Source organism: Pelophylax lessonae (genome assembly GCF_965119305.1).
Source record: "Pelophylax lessonae genome assembly, chromosome: 3".
NCBI classification, from domain to species: Eukaryota; Metazoa; Chordata; class Amphibia; order Anura; family Ranidae; genus Pelophylax; species Pelophylax lessonae.
In genome coordinates this window covers 641,462,039-641,486,383 of record NC_138770.1, presented here as the reverse complement: position 1 = coordinate 641,486,383, position 24,345 = coordinate 641,462,039, and the positions used below count along the sequence as shown (strand labels likewise).

Below are 24,345 nucleotides of genomic sequence, written 5' to 3'. Positions count from 1 at the left end.
TGGCTTCGGGATGCACTCACTAAGGCCTGTTTCACACAAGCTTGTATAAGAGCAGTATGAACAGAAAGCTTTGACAAAGCATTTCCAGAGCTTTTGGCAAGCTTTCATGAACTTTTTAAAGTACCATTCAGCTTCAGTTTGTAAATGTTGAACACAGATCCTAATGGGAATGCCAATTGACACTTTAAATACTGGGCACTTTCACCTCCTTCCTGGCCAGGCCAGGCCAATTTTCAGCGTTGCCACATTGCGAATGACAACTGCGCTGTCATGCAACACTGTACCCATAGGAAACTTCTATCATTTTTTCCCCCCCAAATACAGCTTTCTTTTGGTGGAATTTGATCACACCTGGGTTTTTTTATTTTTTTGCTAAACAAAGAAGGACATACATTTAAATTAAAAAAAAAAAAAATTAATTAAAAAGAAAAAAAAAAAAAAAAAAAAGGTTTTCTTCGTCTGTTATAAAATTTTGTAAATAAGTTTTCTCCTTCACTGATGGGCACTGATGAGGCTGCACTGATGGGCAATGAGCACAGATGATGAGGCACTAATATGCTGCACTGATATGCAGCACTGAAGGACACTGATAGGCGGCACTGACAGGCGTTACTGATGGGCACTGATTGGAATGCCTAACGGGCGCTGATTGGCATCCCTGCTGGGCACAGGTTGTCACTTTTGGTGGGCACTTGTAGGCATCCTTGATGAGTCTGCACTGATAATCAGCAAAGGCACTCTCCCCCCCCCCTCCAGAGAGCCGTTGAGTGGCTCTCCTCTACCTGTGCCTTGTCTGCGTATATAGAGGAAAATGGCACTTCCTGGTTACGATGTGACCAGCTGTGATTGGACATAGCTGACCACATAGTAAAGAGCCAACGTCATAGGCTCTTTACCGAGATCAGACATGTGGTGTGTCAGAGCGACACACCACACTACGGATCACGGCGCCGTTTGCCATCAGGGCGCGCCCGAGTGGCTTATCCTGATAAGACGTCACATGACGCCCAGTCAGGCTGACTGATCCCCCGCTCCGCCATCATTCTGCTGTAGGTCGGGCAGGATGTGGTTAAACAAGCTGCTAGCAGGCTTCAGCACTACTTGAACCTTGTTTAAAGCCTGCTAGCTGCATGTTTAACCTCTTCTGGACTGGAAGGTTTTATCCCCTTAATGACCAGGCCATTTTTTGCAATACGGCACTGCGTTACTTAAACTGACAATTGCGCGGCCATGTGACGCTGTACCCAAATAAAATTGATGTCCTTTTTTTCCCCACAACTAGAGCTTTCTGTTGGAGGTATGTGATCACCTCTGCAGTTTTTATATGTTGCTCTAGAAACAAAATAACAGCGACAATTTTGAAAACACAAACAATATTTTTTATTTTCTGCTAAAAAACATTCCCAATAAAAAAAGTTAAAAAATCAAATTTCTTCATCAATTTAGGTCAAATTGTATTCTGCTACATATTTTTGGTAAAAAAAATCCCATAAAGCGTAAATTGATGATTGGTTTGCACAAAAAGGTATCATGTCTAAATACTAGGGGATAGATTAATGGCATTTTTATTTATTTATTTTTTACTAGTAAAAATATGCACTGCTACTATATTAATGACCCTGGCAAGAGAAGGGGTTAACACCAGGGGTGATCAAAGTGTTAACTGTGTCCCTAGGGGATGCTTAAAGCTTGCCAAAAGCTTTGCAAAAGCTTGCTGAAATACAAAACCTTGCCGTTCACACTGCTCTTATACAGGCTGAAGTAGTGTGGCCAGGCTGTGGATGGTGGTCAGGAACTGAGGCCAGGCATCTGAAGACATACAGAGACTGGGGCCTAAGTGCAGGATACACTCAAGAACTGTGGTCTGGCTGCTGGACACACTCAAGGACTATGTATGCACTTGGGGACCGTGGCCAGGTTGTGGGAGGCACTCGGGGACCGTGGCTAGGCTGTGGGAGGCACTCGGGGACCGTGGCTAGGCTGTGGGAGACACTCGGGAACTGTGGGCAGGCTGTGGGAGACACTCGGGGACCGTGGCCAGGCTGTGGGAGACACTCGGGGACCGTGGCCAGGCTGTGGGAGACACTCGGGGACCGTGGCCAGGCTGTGGGAGACACTCGGGGACCGTGGCCAGGCTGTGGGAGACACTCGGGGACCGTGGCCAGGCTGTGGGAGACACTCGGGGACCGTGGCCAGGCTGTGGGAGACACTCGGGGACCGTGGCCAGGCTGTGGGAGACACTCGGGGACCGTGGCCAGGCTGTGGGAGACACTCAGGGACCGTGGCCAGGCTGTGGGAGACACTCAGGGACCGTGGCCAGGCTGTGGGAGACACTCAGGGACCGTGGCCAGGCTGTGGGAGACACTCAGGGACCGTGGCCAGGCTGTGGGAGACACTCAGGGACCGTGGCCAGGCTGTGGGAGACACTCAGGGACCGTGGCCAGGCTGTGGGAGACACTCAGGGACCGTGGCCAGCCTGTGGGAGACACTCAGGGACCGTGGCCAGCCTGTGGGAGACACTCAGGGACCGTGGCCAGCCTGTGGGAGACACTCAGGGACCGTGGCCAGCCTGTGGGAGACACTCAGGGACCGTGGCCAGCCTGTGGGAGACACTCAGGGACCGTGGCCAGCCTGTGGGAGACACTCAGGGACCGTGGCCAGCCTGTGGGAGACACTCAGGGACCGTGGCCAGCCTGTGGGAGACACTCAGGGACTGTGGCCAGGCTGTGGGAGACACTCAGGGACTGTGGCCAGGTTGTGGGTGACACTCAGGGACTGTGGTCAGGTTGTGGGAGACACCAATTAAGGACCGTGGCCAGGCTGTGGGGGACACTCAGGGACCGTGGCCAGGCTGTGGGAGACACTCAGGACCGTGGCCAGGCTGTGGGAGACACTCAGGGACTGTGGTCAGGTTGTGGGAGACACTAAGGGACCGTGGCCAGGCTGTGGGAGACACTCGGACTGTGGCCAGGCTGTGGGAGACACTCGGACTGTGGCCAGGCTGTGGGAGACACTCGGACTGTGGCCAGGCTGTGGGAGACATTCAGGGACTTTGGCCAGGTTGTGGGAGACATTTAGGGACTGTGAACAAATTGCAGGAAGCACTCAGGGACTACGGACAAGGTGTAAATGTGGTTAGGGACTGTGAACCACCTCTATCAGGCACAGCGGACATGTTGCAGGAAGTGATCAGGGTCAGCAGACATGCTATAGGAGGTAGAAAAGGACTTCAGATATTTTCAGGGACTTCAAGCATACTGCCGAAGGGGCATTGCAAAACTGCTGTACAGTACAAGGCTGTCAGGGACTGCAGATATTGTGCAGTAATACACAAGTTGTATGTAGCAGGAACTGTTATAATTGCAGCACATCAGACACGGAGCCCTACAAGCAGTAGGAGAGATTCAGGACTATCAGGGTATGAATCGCTGTCTTTTATTGTGTCCCGCAGACTGGCAGGCACATCAGAGTGTAAACTGTCAGGAAGTTAACAGAGATGAGCTTTGTTGGATTTTTCAGTATATAACAATTCTCCGATGCTCAGGTTTATGCAGAACACAACTGCACAGAAGACAAACATTCTGTTCCGTTCCCACAAGCAGTGTAATTCATCCCAGGCCCCATTATCCTTGCAGTACCACCATGAACTGAGCTTGAACTCCCAGTGGGTAACTTTTCGGTATTAGTCAATCTCAGTTTTTGGGAAGCATAAAAAAAAAATTAAAAGAAAGGGAAAAAAAAGTAAATTGGAAGAAAACTCACAGATTTTAAAATGCTGACGGCTTCTTTACTCAACCAGACTGGGTACAGAACGTCATCATGGAGGATGGATTCAAAGAGGTCATCTTCATTGTCAGCTTCGAAAGGAGGTTGACCTGCCATCATCTCATACATCAGGACCCCTAGCGCCCACCAATCAACAGAGGGCCCATATTCTAATTCCTGTAATATCTGGAATGACAAATAAAGAGCAATTCAAATGAAACTGAATGTATCCTTTCTATTTAAAGATAGATAAAAAGAGATTTTGGAATGCTGGAAAAATGTAAAAATTCAAACTCAATGTATCAATATTTTTACTTTGATGGTCGCTCAAAGCCTGCAAATCCCAATTTAAAAGTGTTATATGATTTGGGACACAATCCTGAAAATTTACACGAAGACTATAAGTTCCACTGTCCATAACCTCCCTCACATTGTCCTACTGGCTATTCTATCAGGGTTAATTAACCTAAAGAGAATACCCTCGGACATTTCCACATTACTGTGCATACTATGATCCCATGCCTCTGGCACTCACCTCAACCACCCATGCTTTTTTTAATGGGTCACCAAGCTAGACTGTGGGGTTTATTTACTAAAGGCAAATCCACTTTGCACTGCAAGTGCACTTGGAAATGCAGTCGCTGTAGATCTGAGGGGGACATGCAAGGAAAATAAAAAAAACAGCATTTTTGAGTGCACATGATTGGATGTTCGAAATCCGCAGAGCTTCCCCTCATTTCAGATCTTCCCCTCAAATCTACATGACTGCACTTCCAAGTCCACTTGGAAGTGCATAGTGGATTTTCCTTTAGGCTGCATTCACATGTCAGCGTATTGATCGCGGGCAGAATCGCCGCGATTCCACCCGCGATCCGGAAATCATTGCAAATCGCGGGACGCCTGTGCATTGCCTGTGATTTGCAATAGCACCCCAAACGCTGTGCGATGTTGCCGCGATTTCCGCCTGCCGAATCGCGGTAACATCGCGCAAAAAAAATTGCGGGACGCATTACGCTCCAAAGAAGCTCTTGTACTTTTTTGGGCGTAATTCGTCCCGCGATTTTTTTTTGCGCAATGTTACCGCAATTCGGCAGGCGGAAATCGCTGCAACATCGCACAGCGTTTGGGGTGCTATTGCAAATCACGGGCAACGCACATGGGTCCCGTGATGATTTCCGGATCGCGGGCGGAATCGCGGCAATTCTGCCCGCGATCAATACACTGACATGTGAATGCAGCCTTAGTAAATCAACCCCTATGTCTCTCACATGGAACTCTCTTTAGCCCAGGACAACAATAAACGGGATTCATACACTCAGGTCTGGGCCGCTTGGACTGTATTCCAGAACGCTTTAGAACTCTATGACCACTTATCATCCTCTTAAATCTATGCTTTTCCAGTTCAAACTTGGCAATGGTGGCAAAGAAGCCCCCCATACCCTTCTCCACTACCCCTGTATCTTTCCCCACTCATACACTATTTTCCTTCACCAAAGCCCACCTTTCTCTTATCCTTCTCCCTTCTTTTCCACATTTTACCTTCTTCCCATACCTATTCTAGTCTATATTTCATACGCACAATTATCATGTGACTAGGCATATTGGTAACCCTATGGACATACTTAAATCCCTTCCCTCAATTCACTACAAACACCCATTTGACTGTCCCCTGATCTGGGTGATTTTGGTCAGGTCATGAAAAAAATGCACATATATACATGATGTATTCAATACTCTATTTTCAGGTGTCTCCAAACTTTTTAAAACAAAGGGCCAGTAGTACTGTACTTCAGACCGTGGGGGGGGGGGGGGGGGGGGGGAAGGTCGTGGCGGACTGAGGCCAGTGGGAGTAGAAAAAGGCTTGGTGTCAGTGGGAGCAAACAATTCCCCATTGTTGCTGTCATTAAGAGGAATAATGGCCATCATTGGTGTCAACGGGAGGAATTATGCCCCATTGGTGGTGTCATTGGGAGGAATTGTGCTCTGAAGAAGAGGCGCTGCCTCGAAACGCGTAAACCTGCACAGCTTCAAGGGACGTTTCAATCCCGATCTTGTTGCTGAGGATTTTATATCTATTTGATGTGCTTTTTATCAAGAAACTCGTTTGTGAGTATTTTTAATCAATTATTTTAATAAACCTGTCTAAGAGATAATGCACTAGGCCGGTGCGCCCTTGTGTTTGTTGACGTTTATAGGAGGAATTGTGCCCCTTGGTGGTGTTATTGGGAGGAATTGCGTCCCATTGTTGGTGTCATTGGGGGGAATTTCGCTCCTTATTTGAGGTCAGTGGGAGTACACATGTCCAATTGTTGGCTTCAGTGGATGGAATAGCGCCCCAAGGGCTGTATAAAAGCAAGCAAAGGCCCGGCATCCTTCGGTCTGCAGTTTGGAGACCACTGCTATATCTCATGAACAAAGTGCTCGAGAGATGGTTTAAACATCTACTAAAATTTCAAATATCAGTTTAAACTGAACCTGAAGCATCTAAAAATGTTAGTTGTGCCTAAGCAGTACCCTAAGAAACATATATTTTGCCTTGAATTACTCCTGAAAAATAGCAGTGCACTTCCTGTGTCTTGAATTTCATAGCTGTATATCTGAAGTGTAAAATTCTCAAAGGAACTGCTGCCTCTAATCACTAGTCTCACCAGATTTGTGGATGTTGCTACTATTCTGCTCATTGTTCTACTTGCCAGGCAGAGATGTATAGTAACGAAGTAGAACTACTTAAGTACTGTACTTAAGTACCGAAATGCGGTATCTGTACTTTCCTAGAGTAGAATTTTTTTCTCCTACTTCTACTTTTACTTCACTACATTTTTTCGATGATTTCGATACTTCTACTCAAGTATTTTTTTTTTGTGCTGCATAGTTACTCGTTACTTTTAAAAAAATTACCACTGCCAGAACAGTAGATGGCAGGTTGCATAAAGCTCAAAAAAATGTGTATAATGTCATTTGTAAATCAGCGCATACGAAAATAAAGGCTGTGTATAATAAAAGCTGCTATACCAAATCTTTCCAATAAAAAGAAAATATGAAACAAACAAATAAATGGTGCTACAGCGCTTAAAGTGCATCAAGAAACTACTAACAAACACAGGTTAATCATTTGAATAAATCATTTGAAATAATAAAAAACAATATGATGTTCAAACTTTTGACTTCTTTCTTTAATAACTACATAACACAGTACTTGTACTTCTACTTTCAGTACTTGAGTAGAATTTTTTTTTCAAAACTACTGGTACTTTTTACTTTTAGTACTTAAGTAGCAAATTTTTTGAAAAAACTACTTGCAATACTTAAGTAAAAAAAATGTTGAATACTTTAGTACTTCTACTTAAGTAACTTTTTCTGCGAGCACTTCCACTTCTACTCAAGTCACTTTTTGATCGAGCACTTGTACTTTTACTCAAGTAGACATTTTGAGTACTTTATACAAGTCTGTTGCCAGGGAGGAAGCTGTACCTGAGGACCTGCATACAATTATCTCCCTGCTTCTGTGGATCTCTGCTTTCTAAATCTCTCTCTTGCTGCTTCTGGATCATTTCTCCACTGCTTCAAATACATTTTCTTTCTTCCCCAATGGTACTCACATCATGGCCAATTATTGTGGAATATTGTAGAACTAATCTATAAATAATGCAGTGCATGGAGCACCAATAACCCTGCCACTAGTTGACGTCTGAAACAAATGGATATTACATTTATAAAAACAAAACTGCTATTGAACTGTGAATCAGAAATCAAGTAATAAAATCAAAAAACTTTAAAGTCCAGCCTTGTGCTTGTGTTTCTCCCACGTCACTCTGTGCGTCAATGCACTATGAATGAAGGGGACTTTATCGATGGGGGGGCATTATGCCCTGCATTTATAGCATGTCCTCAGTCCTTCAGTTTAAAGAGGCTTGGTATAATTCAACCCAGAAGACTGAGGACATCTTGTGGTAGCACGGATCTGTATGACCTTGATGTCTGAGCTGGGGGGACTACAAAGATTTAGATCAGGCATGTCCAACCTGCGGCCCAGAACCTCAGGCAATGCGGCCCACTGACCCCTGACAATTTTTGCTGGGGAGAAGGGGCACGGCCACAGCAGCTTCCAACTAACGGTAGGTAGAGGCTGCCTCAGAGGGGGGGGGGGAGCATGTGCAGTGTTTCTGACTCCTACCACCATGACCACTTGAAATCACTGAGGTGATCATGGTGGTTAGAGTGTTCCTTTATTATCATTTAGAAGAAGAAAACCTCTGTATACTGATTCCATTTCATTTGATCATCCTCTAGTTGTGGTAAATTAGTGCGGGGGGCCGCGGTGGCGTGGGAAGGGCGTGGCGCCATTTTTTTACTTATATACCTTAACTATAGTATATATTTTATATGCGGCCCGAGAAAATTTCTCTACACTCAATGTGGCCCAGAGAAGCCAAAAGGTTGGACACCCATGATTTAGATCATCCTTTCTCATCCTTGTTAACATAGAGGAAATAACATTACGGTCTTCGGGAACCATTGATTTTCAGTGGAAAGAATTTGTTTGAGAAAATGCTGGTCTGGATTATCCAGCTTGTCACCCAACTCAGCAGTTGATTGAAGGCCTTGAAGAACAAAGGGAAAAACTAAAAATCTCCATGCAAAAAGAAAAGGGAACCAAGATTCCCAGCAGAGAGCTTAGGTCCTTTCTCGCTGACACTAGGTGGAAAACTGAGCTGCATCTAGCAGATGGAGGTTTGATTACTATCATAGTCCACCCCTGGGCTGTGCTTTAGTTTTTGGAACTAGGGTCCTATTTTTGAGAGTAGTGCTATAACCCAATGGTCAGATATTTAAGATATCTGCTGTATCCTTCAATAAAACAAAGACAAAAAAAAGGTACAGGGCAGTTCCAAGTCGAGGGTGAGTACTGTATCTGGGCTGCTAGTAGATCACAGGCTTAGCAATGGCATGCAATGCCAAGCTGGAGCAAGTAAAGCTAGCAGGATATTGGCATACATAAAAAAGGGAATTTACTCAAGAGATAAAACTATAATCCTGCCACCTTATAAAACTGTGGTTTGGCCACCAATCCTCAGGAGGGAGGTGCTGGAACTGAAGAGAGTCCAGAGAAGGGCAACAAAGATATTGAGGGGACTGGAGTACCTCAGTTAGGATGAACTACTACCAACAAACTTATCCTCTCTGGAGAGGAGATACAATGCATTGCGAAAGTATTCGGCCCCCTTGAACTTTTCGATCTTTTGCCAAATACAGGACCATTCTGGAAGAAAACCTGATGGAGTCTGCAAAAGACCTGAGACTGGGACGGAGATTTGTCTTCCAACAAGACAATGATCCAAAACATAAAGCAAAATCTACAATGGAATGGTTCACAAATAACCATATCCAGGTGTTAGAATGGCCAAGTCAAAGTCCAGACCTGAATCCAATCGAGAATCTGTGGAAAGAACTGAAAACTGCTGTTCACAAACACTCTCCATCCAACCTCACTGACCTCGAGCTGTTTTGCAAGGAGGAATGGGCAAAAATTTGAGTCTCTCGATGTGGATGCTCCCCATCCAACCTGATGGATCTTGAGAGATCCTGCAAAGAAGAATGGAGGAAACTGCCCAAAAATAGGTGTGCCAAGCTTTTAGCATCATACTCAAAAAGACTTGAGGCTGTAATTGGTGCCAAAGGTGCTTCAACAAAGTATTGAGCAATGTTTTTGAATACTTATGTACATGGTATTTTTTTTGTTTTTTTATTTTTTTTTATTTTTAATAAATTTGCAAAGATTTCAAACAAACTTCTTTCATGTTGTCTTTATGGGGCATGGTTTGTAGAATTTTGAGGACAATAACGAATTTAATCAATTTTGGAATAAGGCAAAGACATAACAAAATGTGGAAAAAGTGTAACGCTGTGAATACTTTCCGGATGCATTGTAATTCTTAACACTGTTTTTAATTCACAGGCCAGCCGAAGAGGTGGTGGAGGGTGTTGCAATATTTTTTGGTGATTGATGTGCTGCCCCTACAGTGAAGACGTGATGACTAAAAACGGAACCGAGGACGTTTCTCCCTCCTGGTTACCTCTTCCTCACATGATTTACATTGTACCCCAAACCTTCTGGAAGGGCTAAAGGCAGAAAGGTGGAAACTCCACCCCTAGTTTGCTACATGTTTTTCCAATGATGCGTTCCAACTCTTCCAAGAACGTATTTAAACAGCAACAGAGACACTGGACATTTTCCCTGCTGCACCTAGGGGCGTTTGGCTTCTTTTCTTTCTGCCTCTTAATGCTCCTGCATGTTAGCCTATGTGTCTATGCAAATATAGGCGTTTAGAGGCCGGGGCATTTAGAGGTGGAAAAAAACACCATAGCCAATGTGTCCAGGAGCAGCAGAATTTTAGCAGAAAAAAAAAACGCTTGATGCACTTAAACGCCTGTAAATGCTTGAGCGATAATTCATTTTAATGGCCAAAATACATTATTCTGGCCAATGAAATGAACACCCAAGCGGGTGACATGCCTAAACGCGTTACAGGAGTTTATAAGCGTCAAGACAAAACTTTGCTGCCAGGAGGAAAGAAGTCTAGGAGAGTTAGCAAAACGTCCAATGTGCATGAGGCCAAAGGCTAAAGAATACAAAATCCATCATCAGGTCCACCGAGGGGTGGCAAATGACCTACCTCTGGAGCTATGTAGTCGGGGGTACCACAGAACGTTGTTGTAGTGACACCATTTAGAATTCCCTCCTTACACATCCCAAAGTCAGCCAATTTACAATGGCCTTCTGCGTCCAGCAGTATATTGTCCAGTTTTAGATCCCTGTGAAAATAATACAATACTTATTACTTACAAACCAATCCCACGTACTCTCACTGAACTATATACATGCAAAAGAAGTATACAACATACAGGTAACAAAAAATAACTTATCATCCAACCATCTCCGAATAAATCGAAAATGCTGACAAGTTTGCTGTAAGGCATAAGTGGGCCCCACCACCTTTGCAAAACAAGATTAGATCTTTATTTAGTAAGAAAGCTTTATGAGGGTATCTAAAATGGTATATCAGAGGAAATATCACAGCTTTGTTAAAGACATTAAATGTTAGGCGTTTATTTACATTCATGACTACAGCTAGAAGTATTTATGTTAACCATTATATTGTGTAACATTTTAAGGATATTTAGGATCAGACTGATATAAACTGACTTGCCTGTTTAAAGGCTTCTATAGGTTTCCTAAACCACTGGAGGCTAAGATAGGCCATACATGGTTCATGGGCAGGCTTATTTGAATAACTTGGGTACAACCAGAATGCTGGGTTCTACTTTTGATTACCTCAAGTGGCTGCTATAGCCGCTAGCAATAATCACGGTTTCCTTCGCCCTCCCGATTGGAAAAGGCAATGGCTCAGCAGGAGGAATTCCCGCATCAACACCATCTGTGTTGATGGACGAATCAAGCAGGTTGCAGGAAAGAAATTTGCTCTGTGTATGGCCAGCCTAAGACATACAGTGGGGATCGAAAGTTTGGGCACCCCAGGTAAAAATGTGTATTAATGTGCATAAAGAAGCCAAGGAAAGATGGAAAAATCTCCAAAAGGCATCAAATTACAGATTAGACATTCTTATAATATGTCAACAAAAGTTAGATTTTATTTCCATCATTGACATATTCAAAATTACAGAAAACAAAAAAAATGGCGTCTGCAAAAGTTTGGGCACCCTGCAGAGTTAATATCTTGTACTGCCCCCTTTGGCAAGTATCACAGCTTGTAAACGCTTTTTGTAGCCAGCCAAGAGTCTTTCAATTCTTGTTTGAGGTATCTTTGCCCATTCTTCCTTACAAGTCTTCCAGTTCTTTGAGATTTCTGGGCTGTCTGTCACACACTGCTCTTTTAAGGTCTATCCATAGATTTTCAATTATGTTGAGGTTAGGAGATTGTGAAGGCCATGGCAAAACCTTCTCACGATCCCCACTGTAAGTTAATTCAAAACCTGTATTATATGCCAGAGGTTTGTAAAGTAATGCTAATGTGACCCACCGGCTTCTACTGCACAGTAGTTCAAGAAATCCTGGAGACTATGCGCCACACTCCACTGCCATCTACTCCTTGGACTGGTTGGACACATCACCACGCTTGTGATGCCTACCCTTGGAGTTTCTTCCTGTAAGATCACATTAGCTTCTACTGCTAAGTTCCACCACTGGAGCTGGGAGTCAAGAGTCTTGTAGGCCCCATATTAGTGTCAAATGGGCATTGTGGCCCCCTCAAGCCAGAGCACTGCATCATAGCAGTAGGTGACATGCTCCATGATAGATATAAGGGGCATGCCCCTAAGAAACAGAAGTCTATGGGTTTGTAATGTGCAAGCACAGCCAGGACTGCAACACTGAGTATAGCAAAACAACGGCTGTGGCCATTAGTCTGGGGTAGTACGCACCCGGAGAGGGACCAGTTGCAAAGTTCTTTGGGCACTAAATCTGATATGTGACCACGCAAGAAAAAATACCTGAAAATTGTCCTTTTAAAAAATTGTATTGTATTCTTTTTTTATTAATACTGAAAAATGAAAACATGTAGAAAATATTTCCCAGGTACAACTTATGAAAAGGATGAGTTTGAGGTTTAAGATGAGCAAGTTTGTGTTCATCTATCAGCCTGGTATTGAAGCATGCTCCTGTGTAGCTTTCTTGGCAGTTCAGTAATTGGCAAGTGCTTTGGATCTTTGTGCGCCTAGTAAATGCAGAAATGATGAGACAGAACACATCGGCCCTCTTGTCTGATCCAGCTCAAAGCCGGCTCTTCAGCAGAGCACACTACTGCAGTATACTGAGCACCCCATTGAAAGAGACACCTGCTGGTCTCATTCACTTCCTACCATGACGTTTGCTGATGTGCTTAATTCCACATCGACTCGTGCTAATCAGGAGCTTTTCATAGTTATTAATTCTGCCCACAAAACATGAATAATTTGTTTTTTGCTCAGTGGAAATATTTAAGTTAAAGCCGAACCCCAGACAAATTGCTAAATACACAGAGGAAATATATTGATGGGAGTTGTTTTGCATGCCAAAGGATTAGCATTTCTGTCCATCCATTTCTGAGAGTTTCACAGCACTGCCACAAAGCACAGCTCTGTCTGACAGGAGAAAAGACCAGATTTTTCTCTGCTACAGTTCAGTAACAAACATGGATTCTCCTTTATCCCTTGATAATGTTCTTTTGAACAAAACTAGTTGGGAGAAGCCACAGTGGTGACTTTATCACACTTGCTGGGGTGTCTGCATGTGATTGTTTTATATGCGACTTTACTCCTGCCTTCTTGTAAGTAGTTTTACCTTAACCACTTCTGGACTGGAAGGATTTGCCCCCTTAATGACCAGGCCATTTTTTTGCGATTCGGCACTGCGTTACTTTGACAATTGCGCGGTCGTGCAACGCTGTACCCAAATAAAATTGATGCCCTTTTTTCCCACCAATAGAGCTTTCTTTTGGTGGTATTTGATCACCTGTGCGATTTTTATTTTTTGCGCTATAAACAAAAAAAGAGCGACAATTCTTAAAAAAAAAAAAAATAATAATAATTAAAAATATTTTCACTTTCTGCTATAGAACATTCCCAAAAAAAAAAAAAAAAATTAAAACTAATTATTTTTTTAACATTTTAGGCAAATTTGTTTTCTGCTACATATTTTTGGTAAAAAAAAAAAATAAATCGCAATAGGCATATTTTGATTGCTTTGCACAAAAATTATTATATCTACTAACTACAGGAAAGATTTATGTCATTTTTATTGTTTTTTTTCTTTACTAGTAATGGCTGCGATCTGCGATTTTTAGCGGGACTGCAACATTATGGCGGACAGATTGGACCCCTGACTGACATTTTTGACACTTTTGGGGGACCAGTGACATTACTACAGTAATCAGTGCTAAAAATTATACTGTTACTGTAATAACGACACTGGCAGGGAAGGGGTTAACACTGTGGGTGATCAAGGGGTTAAATGTGAGCCTAGGGGAGTGATTCTAACTGTATGGGGGCAGGGCTTGTGAAATGACCATAGAGACCTGTGATCCTACATAGAAGGATCACAGGCACTCTGTGATTATGCCAGAGAGAAGGACGGTCAGCTGTGTTTACAACAGCTGACCGTTCTCTCTCAGCAGGGAGCGATCGCGGGTATCAGGCGGCAATTTAGAGCCGCCTGCCCCATGCATCAGAGTTCCCGCTGCCGAGTGGGGGCGGGAGCGCGCCACCGGCGGCGCGTGCTCACCCCCTAGCTGCAGGCCCGCGACCGGTGTATACCTACGTTGGTTTGCGCAGGAGGGGCTGCTTGTCGCAGTATAACTGCGGCGGGCGGTCCTTAAGAGGTTAATTTAAAAATTCTGGATTTTTTATTACTACACTACGAGTTCCTCCTTTGTCTCTCCCTTTTGCTGAGCTCAATTTTGAGCATCCTGATCATATGGTAACCCATTCTGGAATCTTGGCTCCTGATATCCATCCATCCCATGGGGATACTGGGATATAGTGCAACCAGACCCCCATCTTGAGGTCAGAGTAGCTGGTAAGCAGATTGAGAGTTGGGTGTGCACTTTTGGGTGTAAAGATTTTGCTATCCTCACTGAAATATGGATTTTTGTTGATACACAATTATAAATTAACTTATTGCACTTCTTTTCTTTTTTCTGATGGACTTTACTGGATTATTTATAAATGTTTTTTAACACATGAATTTCTTACTTGATTAAGTTTATGTACCCTATAATGATAGCACAACACGTTTTTCATTATTAGTTCAGTAACACCTCCAAAAAAGTACACACGCTTCTTCAGGGAAAAGTTTGTTAAAACATGCAAACTCCATTGAAGTCTATGGGACTCGAACATGAAAAATCCTAATTTTAAAGGCTTAAATGCAAGTTATTGCCCAAAAAAAAATCGGATTTTTGTAAGATCTTACCGTAAAATCCTTTTCTCTTAAGCTCATTGACAGACGTAGTACCCGCCCCTCTATCATTGAGTTGGGTTGGGTTAAATTCTCTGTTACTGCTTTAGAACAGAACTGATTCCCTGTAGCCCTCTCTCTGCTACAGGGAATCAGTTCTGTTCTAAAGCAGTAACAGAGAATTTAACCCAACCCAACTCAATGATAGAGGGGCGGGTACTACGTCTGTCAATGAGCTTAAGAGAAAAGGATTTTACGGTAAGATCTTACAAAAATCCGATTTTCTCTATCGCTCATTGACAGACGTAGTCTTCTTGATTCTCAAGAGCTGGGACATCCAGAAGCAGTGCCACAAATGAGGGGTGGGATTGACAAAAATCAAAATCCAATCTAGAAGGCCCAACCGGTGCCAAACTAGAAGTTTTAAAGGCTCATTATAAACAAAGAATGAGACTCAAATGAAAAATTTCCAATGGAAAAAAACCCTTGAGGCAGACCACTGGTCTCCTTAAATGGCGGCCTGCAAAACCTTGCGGCCAAACGAGGCATCAGACGATGCCATTACATCAACTTTATAATGTTTTGTAAAGGTATGCACCGACGACCAGGTAGCCGCCTTGCACACCTGGACCACTGACGCCTGATGGCGAAAGGCCCATGACGCACTAAGCGCCCGAGTGGAGTGCGCCTTAACAGGGAGCGGGGGCTCCCGACCCTTAATAGAATAAGCCTGTACCACCGTCTGTCTGATCCATTTGGAAATAGTCGCGGCAGATGCAGGCAACCCCTTTTTGGGTCCATCCGGGATCACAAAAAGTGAATCCGTCTTGCGAAACGAGTCTGTCGTTTTCAAGTATACCCTGATCGCCCGGACCACATCCAAGGAGTGTAAAGCAAACTCCCGAGGATGACTGGGCTTAGGACACAGGGAAGGTAATACAATTTCTTCATTCAGATGAAATTCTGAAACCACTTTTGGTAGGAAGGATGGATTCGGACGAAGAACCACCTTATCTCTATGAACCACCAGATATGGGGAATGACAAGATAATGCGGCCAGTTCTGACACCCTGCGTGCAGAAGTGATAGCCACCAAGAAAGCCACCTTCTGGGACAACGTAGGTAGAGGAATCTCCCTAATATCTTCAAAGGGAGGTTTCTGAAGAACCGACAATACTAAATTAAGATCCCAGGGTGGTAACGGCGCGCGCACTGGCGGAGCCAGATGTCGCACCCCCTGGATGAAATTCCGCACCAAGGAATGAGTAGCCAAAGGCTTCTGAAAGAAGATGGCTAATGCTGAGACCTGACCCTTGATAGTGCTCAAGGCCAGTTTCTGCTCAACCCCTTGTTGCAGAAAGGCTAATATTCGGCTAACCGAATAAGTCCGTGGACGGAACCCCAGAGGTTCACACCATGCAATGTAGGACTTCCATGTACGATGATAAGTCTTTCTGGAAGTCGCTTTCCTTGCTTCAACTAGAGTAGGAATAACTGAAGCTGACAAACCTTTGTCCTTCAGCACCTGGGTCTCAAATAGCCAGGCCGTTAAAGCCAGCGATCGTAAAGCAGGATGGAAGATCGGTCCCTGAGACAGTAGGTCCTCCCTGAGAGGAAGTCTCCACGGGACGTCCGCCACCAGTCTGACCACGTCGGCGTACCAAGCTCGATGAGGCCAGTCCGGAGCTACCAGAATTACTGGAATTCCTTCCTCCTCTATCCTGCGAAGAAGTCTTGGCAGTAACCCGAGAGGAGGGAAGGCATACATTAGCTGGTATTGCCCCCACGGGGCGATCAGTGCGTCTACGGTCTCTGCTAGAGGATCGCGGGAGCGAGCCACGAATCTCTGTACTTTCCTGTTGAATCGTGATGCCAACAGATCCACATCCGGGGTGCCCCACCGTAGGCACAACTGGTGGAAAACTTCTGGATGGAGGGACCATTCCCCCTGATCCAGAGTCTGACGGCTGAGATAATCTGCCTGCCAATTCTCCACCCCCGGAATGAACACCGCAGAGATAGCTGGAACAAATCGTTCCACCCAGCGAAGAATGCAAGCCACTTCTTTGGCCGCTCGGACACTCTTGGTGCCCCCCTGGTGATTGACATAAGCCACGGCCGTGGCATTGTCCGACTGGATCCGAACCGGGCTGCCCTGGAGCTGCTCGGTCCAGTGAATCAGACAAAGTCTGATCGCTCTCAGTTCCAATACATTTATCGGCAACCTGGATTCTTCCAGGGACCAAAGTCCCTGGACAGATAACTGACCGAGAATTCCTCCTCATCCGGATAGACTGGCATCCGTGGTCACTATCGTCCAATATATTGGCAGAAATGACTTTCCCTGGCTGAGCATCGGAGACCGAAGCCACCAGACCAGAGACTCTCTGGTCTGTTTGCTCAATCGGATCTGATTGTCCAGGGATTCCGGATTCCGATTCCATCTGAGAAGAATCTCTTGCTGAAGAATTCGGGTATGGGACTGGGCAAATGGGACTGCTTCGAAGGTAGCCACCATCAACCCCAGAACCCTCATGCAAGTTCGAAGAGAAGACCAGCTGTTGGATAGTAACAACTGGACTGCTGATTGAATCTTCCGGAGTTTCCCTACCGGAAGGAAAACTCTTGTCCTGAGTGTGTCTAGAATTAGACCCAGATATTCGAGCCTCTGGGTGGGAACCAGAAATGACTTTTGCTGGTTCACCAGCCACCCGAATTCCTCTAAAGAAATTATAGTAATTTCTATGTTTTGTAGCAGGGTCTGAGGAGACTCTGCATGAAGCAGAAGATCGTCTAGGTAACCTAGCATCGATATGCCTCTTTGGCGCAGTAGTGCCAACATTGGAGCCAACACCTTCGTGAAGACCCGAGGAGCCGTGGCGAGACCGAAAGGTAACGCCACAAACTGATAGTGGTTCTCTTCTACGGAAAAGCGTAGAAACCGCTGATGTCCTGCGAAAATGGGAATGTGAAGATATGCGTCCTTGATGTCTATGGACGCTAGGACATCCCCTGGATGCAGGGAGGCCGCTACTGTGCGAATGGACTCCATTCTGAATTTTCTTATGTTGACAAAATAATTGAGTGCCCTTAAGTCCAGAATTGGACGCACTTTGCCCTCTTTCCTGGGTATTGTAAATAGGTTTGAATAAAACCCCTGAAAACGTTCTGTCCAAGGAACGTGGACTACCACTCCTTGTTGTAGTAAATCCGTGACTGCTCTCCGCAGATCTTCTAAACGATCCGGGGATAGTCGAATATTGGAAGGGAAGAATCGCGCCGGTGGGAGAGATCGAAACTCGATCTTGTACCCTGACCTTATGACTTCGCAAACCCACTTGTCCGGGATTCTGGAAAGCCATGGATCCGGGAACCGGCGAAGACGTCCCCCCACCCCAGTTATGGGTGGGGGCGCACCTTCAGGCTTTGGACGATTTATCTTCAGGTCTGGAGGGGCGGGTTTTTGCTTGCCCGACCAACGTCCCCTGAAGCCTCCTGAAGGAGCTTTGGAGGACTTAATTTTTTCACCCGCGGGACGAAAAAACTTTTTGTGAGCAGAGAAAGAAGGCCCTCGTTTTTGACGAGTTCCTTTACCTTTAACATTTTGCGGTAAAAAGGTGCTCTTTCCACCCGTGAGATCCTTAATGATCTCATCTAAGTTGGCTCCAAAAAGACGCTCTCCTAAAAAGGGGATATTAGCCAATGCTTTTTTGGAACCTTGGTCGGCTAACCAACCTTTTAGCCACAGTGTACGCCTGAGAACTACTGCTGAGACTGATGCTCGCGCCAATAATGGAGTGGCGTCTAACGCCGCATCACACACAAACTGTAACCCCTGTATCATTTGTTCCAACAAATCTGATACCGCCTGAGGGACCTCTTCTAAGTCCCGGCGTAACCACTTGGTCCATTCAGTTACAGTCTGCGAAACCAGACCAATAGCAATTATTGGTCTGAAAGCTGATCCAATCAAGGTAAACATGGTGCGAGACATAGCTTCTATCTTGCGATCCACTGGATCTTTAAAAGACGGAGCGTCTTCTAGAGGAATAACCGTGGCTTTATTCAATCTAGCAATTGGTGAATCCACCACAGGTGGTTCTGTCCATTTCTTAATGAGGGTTTCCTCAAACGGATAACGCCTGTTAATGCGTTTAGAAATAGCAGAAGTGCGTTTTGGCAGACGCCATTCTTCTTCGATTGGATTGCCAAAACATTTGGGCAATGGAAAAACCTTTGCCACTTTGATGCGTTTTTTAGTCCCAAAAGGGATTTCAGTTTCAGCTATTTCCGACGGAATACCCTGTAATCTTAAGGTTTCTTGAACAGATACAATGAGTGCGTTTACCAACGCTTCCTCTCTGGCTATGGCTGATGCCGAAACATCCTTCTCACTGTCTGAAGAGACAGTACACGAGACACCAATCCCAGATGAAGTACCTGCAACTGCAGAAATAGGCTCAGAGTCTGAATCCGAGGTTTCAGATAATAAGGGGTTAGGCGGGGGTCGCTTTCTTGCGCCCTGTCCCTGACAAGCCACTTCCACCCGGGACACAAAAGTTTCCATAATAGCTGACAATGATTCAATCGTCAGTGGGGTGCTGGAGGATCCTGCAGACACCTCGAGGGGATCCGGAGGAGATACATGAGTGGCAGGGTCCATGTTAATTCAGGACACCTTTGCCAGAAAAAAAAAAAAAAAAAAAACAAACTTTTTTCTTTTTTTTTTTTTTTAAATCAAAAAACAAAAAATACCTCTTTTTTTTTTTTTTTTTTATGTGTCTCCCCCTAGCGCAATAGCGCCCCTCAGAGTACCTGCTTCTCGATCCCCACAGAGAGAGAGAGGGACCCCCAAGGCTCACCAACCGATGCAGTGAAGTTTCCAACCAACTGCAGTCAGCGTCTGTCTTTTACAGACTGGAAGGAGCTGTTGCTTTTTCCCGGGTAGAAGGACGTGGCTCCGCCCCCTGTGTACGCCTTCCGGCGTTCCCAGCTCTCCACGAGGTAGCTGGGCTCATGAAACATGGCCGCCCCCATACAAGAGACAATAGACTCCAAAAACATGGCGGCCGGCGTGACCTGAGGACATACATGCACCTGGTCTACGGCAAAATGGCGGTGGACCGCCGAAATCGTTTTTCCCAGCACATCCACCTGCATCTCTGCTAAGTGGCGGTTTATTGATCTGCAGGAGATACACTACAATTAAGGTAGGATTATACCTCCTATGTCTGCTGTAATGCTACAGTCTGCTGGGTAGAGTGTTAGCTCTCAAACCAAGTCCACTTCCCACCAAACACATACTGTATTTACAAGGGGGACTTTTAGTGTCAGATATATACTGACCATGTATGGAGGGGCCCATAATTCATACTGCCTCATAACGAGGAAAAAAAAAGGGAACGTTTACTCACCATACCGAACCGACAGGCACCCTCTCTTCACAATACCCTCTCCACCGGGGTGGGGGGTTGTGGACCACTCCGGACGCCTCGACTCTCTGGTTCCTGGCGTCCAAGCGAGACCTTTAACTCGCAAGGTCAGTCCCTCCACTGGGACTCCGTCGCGGCCGACCCAGCGCGGAGCTCTGGTCTGCACGCGCTCGTAGGCAGAAACCGGGGTGACCACTGGATCTCAACACCCAGCCCGTCGCCCGGCCCCGCATACTTACTTGAATGTGTCGCGGCCGACCAAGCGCAATGCAATGGTCTGCGCGCGCTCGTAGGCCGGCTGGGGTGACCACTAGTGTCGCCCAGTCCGGCGTATTTGCTTGAAGATCTCACAGGAAAAAAACACTGGAGAAAAACTGCCTAAAAAAAATCTTTTTTTTTTTTTAAAGAAAAAATCTTGCCAGGACCCAAAAGATCCCAGCAAGGAACTTAGGTCCTTACTCCTGACTAGACAGAAAAAAACTGATTCCCTGTAGCAGAGAGAGGGAGGATATACCCTCAGGGACTGCCCCTAAGGTGGAGCCAGAACGTTTTGTCTTTCTGCCTAGTCCTACTCCTGCGGAGACAACATAACCCAGCTCTTGAGAATCAAGAAGACTACGTCTGTCAATGAGCGATAGAGAAAGTGTATGGGTGTCTGGGTACTGCCCTTGGGGATATGTACCAATGCAAAAAGGTTTTTAAAAAATATTGTCTTTATAGGAGCAGTGATTTTAATGAGGCTTAAAGTGAAATAATAAAAATGAAAAATTCCTTTAAATATCGTGCCTGGGGGGTCCCCTTAATGTGCCTGTAAAGTGGTGCATCTGTACCATGTATGCAGCCTGCTGCAGCAATACTGACATTTCTAAAGGAAAACATGTAATCTAATCTAAACTTGCTCGCGGCTGTAATGTATTGTCGGCTCCTGGCAATACAGATAAAAAAAACATGAAAAAAAAAAAAAGGCATGCCCCCCCCCAGTCCATGCCAGGCCCTTTGGGTCTGGTACAGATACACGCCAAAGTTGGAAAAAAAAAAAAAAACCGGCGTGGGGTCCCCCTTAAAATCCATACCAGACCCTTATCCGAGCAAGTAGTCTGGCTGGACAGGATTAGGGGGGAAACGAGTGAGCGCCCGCCCTCCTGAACCATACCGGGCCACTTGCCCTCAACATGGTGAGGGTGCTTTGGGGTGCCCCCCAAAGCACCTTGTTCCCATGTTGATGAGGACAAGGGTCTCTTCCCGACAACTCTGGGCTGTGGTTGTGGGGGTCTGCGGGTGGGGGGCTTATCGGAATCTGGAAGCCCCCTTTAACAAGGGGGCCCCCAGATCCCGGCCCCATTCATGTGACTGGATATTGGGTACATCATACCCCTACGCATTCACCAAAAAAGTGTATAAAAAAAATAAAGATAAAAGCCAGTTTTTGACAAGTGCTTTTTTAAAAAATAAAAAAATAGTGTCCCCCGTTGTAAATCCATCGTCAATCACGTCGCCCGCCGCCGCACTCAAAAAAAAAAAAGAAGCTCCCCCTACCTCTTCAGATGCCTCCCGCGCAATCAGCTGTTTGAGTTTGACAGCTCTTTTATTGGAATCTGACATCACGAGCGTGCCATAATGCACTGCTCAGGTGCAGTGAATAAACGACTGAAGTCACGTCAGTAGGGGTGGTGCCACCGGGTGGTGTCCCTACCCCTTTCCTATAAAAGAGCTGTAACAGCTCCAGCAGCTCATTACGCTGGTGGCGCCTGAAGAAGCGGGAGCGTTGTTTTTTTTTTCTATTTTTCGGGTGCGGCGGTGGGCGAACTTCCCGCCGAGCGTCCCGTTTGTTTGTGTGTTCAGCGAACACACGAACGCCCGATGTTCGAGTCGAACTTACGTTTGACTGGAACTCAAAGCTCATCCCTAGTCCAAAGCTTTCTGGTATCTGAACACTTATGGGCCATCATAAACTGGCAGCCTTTGCAGATGAGTTTTTTCCTTACCTCACCTACAGTTTAGATTCCCTCATTGATGAAGGGACTATTAGACAACAGGCTACGGGAGATGATTTCCACACCCCCCATTACTTTTTTTTTTTTTTGTTTCCTTCTCTCTCTCTCCATTACTTTCCTAGCCTCCATCCCTTACCCAATGTAATTTTCATTCTTTTTTGGGTTTACATTCCCTGTTCTCCTCCAGAAAACAGAAAATGTGTTCTAGAGCAGCAGTATGATTCCAGTTTACTGTTTTTGCCACAATTTTCAATCTCAGTGAATACTTCAATTTTGCTGTTTTGGATGAGATATGCTCTGTAATAGAATGTGCAAATATTGTACGCAACTGTCTGCTCCGTTACAGTTTAAAATACAGAATTTATTATTAAAAAAAAGAGCTTCTTGAGGCAGTTGCACGATTGTGGTCCCTATAGACTTCAATAGGAGCACCTGAAAAAACATTTATTTGCCGGATTTCTTGCCCGTTCCTTCTTAAAGTAACTAGCTTTCAATCGGCTAAAACAAAAATGCTCAAGCCTGAAAATGAGTGTACGAAAATGTTTAAAGGAGCTCAAGCATTTGAAGGAGCTCAGCGTAAGGCTGCAAAGTATCATGGGAAAAGTAGGTTTATTCAGATAAAGGAACATAAGTGGACCATCTGACATAGATTCCATTATCTTTTATTTCTCGTCTATAGTTCCTCTCAAATGCTTTAAACTTGAGGCTTGTCCCTCAACCCCTGAAAAGTACACAAGCTTCTGTTAGGCAGATTTTCATGCTTTTGGTTCCTATAGACTTTAATAGCAGTCCCCGAATTTGTGTAATTTCTTACCTCTCCTTCTCCTAGTAAATAGCGTTCCATTGGCTAAAACAAAAATGCTCTTGCCTAAAAACGAGTGTACAAATGTACATAAAAAGAATGCTTCAAAACTGTTCGAAGAGGCTCAAGCCTGAACCTAAGGTACGGCTGCAAAATTTAATGGGAAATGTATGTTTACTCTAATAAAGAAACATTGAATGGAGCATGTAACATAAATCCCTTTAACTGTTACCTAATTGCCTCTTGAACCAAATTGTAATTGTATTTCATTTTGTAAAGTGCAGGGCAAACAGTATAAATCCTGTATAACCACAAGGTCCGCCCTATATCAGTTGTACTGCTACAGGGCGGTACCTCATTATGTATATACATGGGATCTAACTCTTCCGGTAGGGGGCGTGCATGTGTGCCACCAGCAGGTTGCTTCCGCTACGATTACACACATTAGGAGCCGATCAGTGGTTACCGCAGACCTGATGTCTGCTGGCAACCACCAATCAGCAGGCAGAGAGACAAAATGGTTATCTGCCTATGATAACAAGGCACATTGCCATTCTGACAGGAGGAAGGGATGGAATTTGTGTTCCTGCAATGCAGGAAATAAATTCCCTCACTTCCCTTAGTAAAAGCACCTCACACAGTATAGTAAAACACTGGTTAGGCACACAGTTATTTCTTTGATCGCCCCTGATGTTAACCCCTTCCCAGCCAGTGTCATTAGTACAGTGACAGTGCATATTTTTAGCACTGATCACTGTATTAGGGTCACTGGTCCTCAAAAAATGTCAAAAAAGTGTCAGGTAGTGTCAGAATGTCCACAGCAATATCGCAGTCCCGCTACAAGTTGCTGACTGCCGCCATTACTAGTAAAAAATAAAAATAAATAAAAACATCCCATAGTTTGTTGATGCTATAACTTTTGTGCAAATCAATTAATATATGCTTATTGGGATTTTTTTTTTTTTTTTTTTACCAAAAATATGTATTCATATTTGCCTGAATTCATGAATCAATTCGATTTTTTTCAATCTTTTTATTGGATAGGTTTTATAACAGAAAGAAAAAAAAAATATATATATATATTTTTTTTATTTTTTTTTTTTCAAAATTGTCAGTGTAAAAAAATAAAAACATGCAGAGGTAATCAAATACAAACAAAAGAAAGTTATATTTGTGGAAAAAAGGACATTCATTTTGTATGGGGGCAGCATCGCACGACCGAGCAATTGTCAAAGTAATGCATAGCCATATTGCAAAAAAATGGCCTGGTCATGAAGGATAAATCTATCGGAGCTCAAGTAGATAAAAATAATAATAATAATAATAATCATCATAAAGAAACATTGAGTGGATTATCTGACATAGATTCCTTTAACTGTTACTTAGTTCCTCTAAATTCCT

At 44.6% G+C, this 24,345-nt stretch overlaps 1 protein-coding gene across 2 annotated transcripts in view; it reads right to left on the bottom strand.

The window, feature by feature from the left end:
- PRKCE (protein kinase C epsilon) overlaps positions 1–24,345 on the bottom strand; it is a 670,827-nt gene that overhangs the window by 64,632 nt on the left and 581,850 nt on the right. For both annotated transcript variants that reach the window (XM_082249847.1, XM_082249848.1), the window contains exons 12-13: positions 10,440–10,578; positions 3,763–3,951 (exon numbers count right to left, since the gene is read on the bottom strand). In XM_082249847.1, the coding sequence (XP_082105973.1) occupies positions 3,763–3,951; positions 10,440–10,578 (328 nt within the window). The remainder of the gene's footprint in view (positions 1–3,762; positions 3,952–10,439; positions 10,579–24,345) is intronic.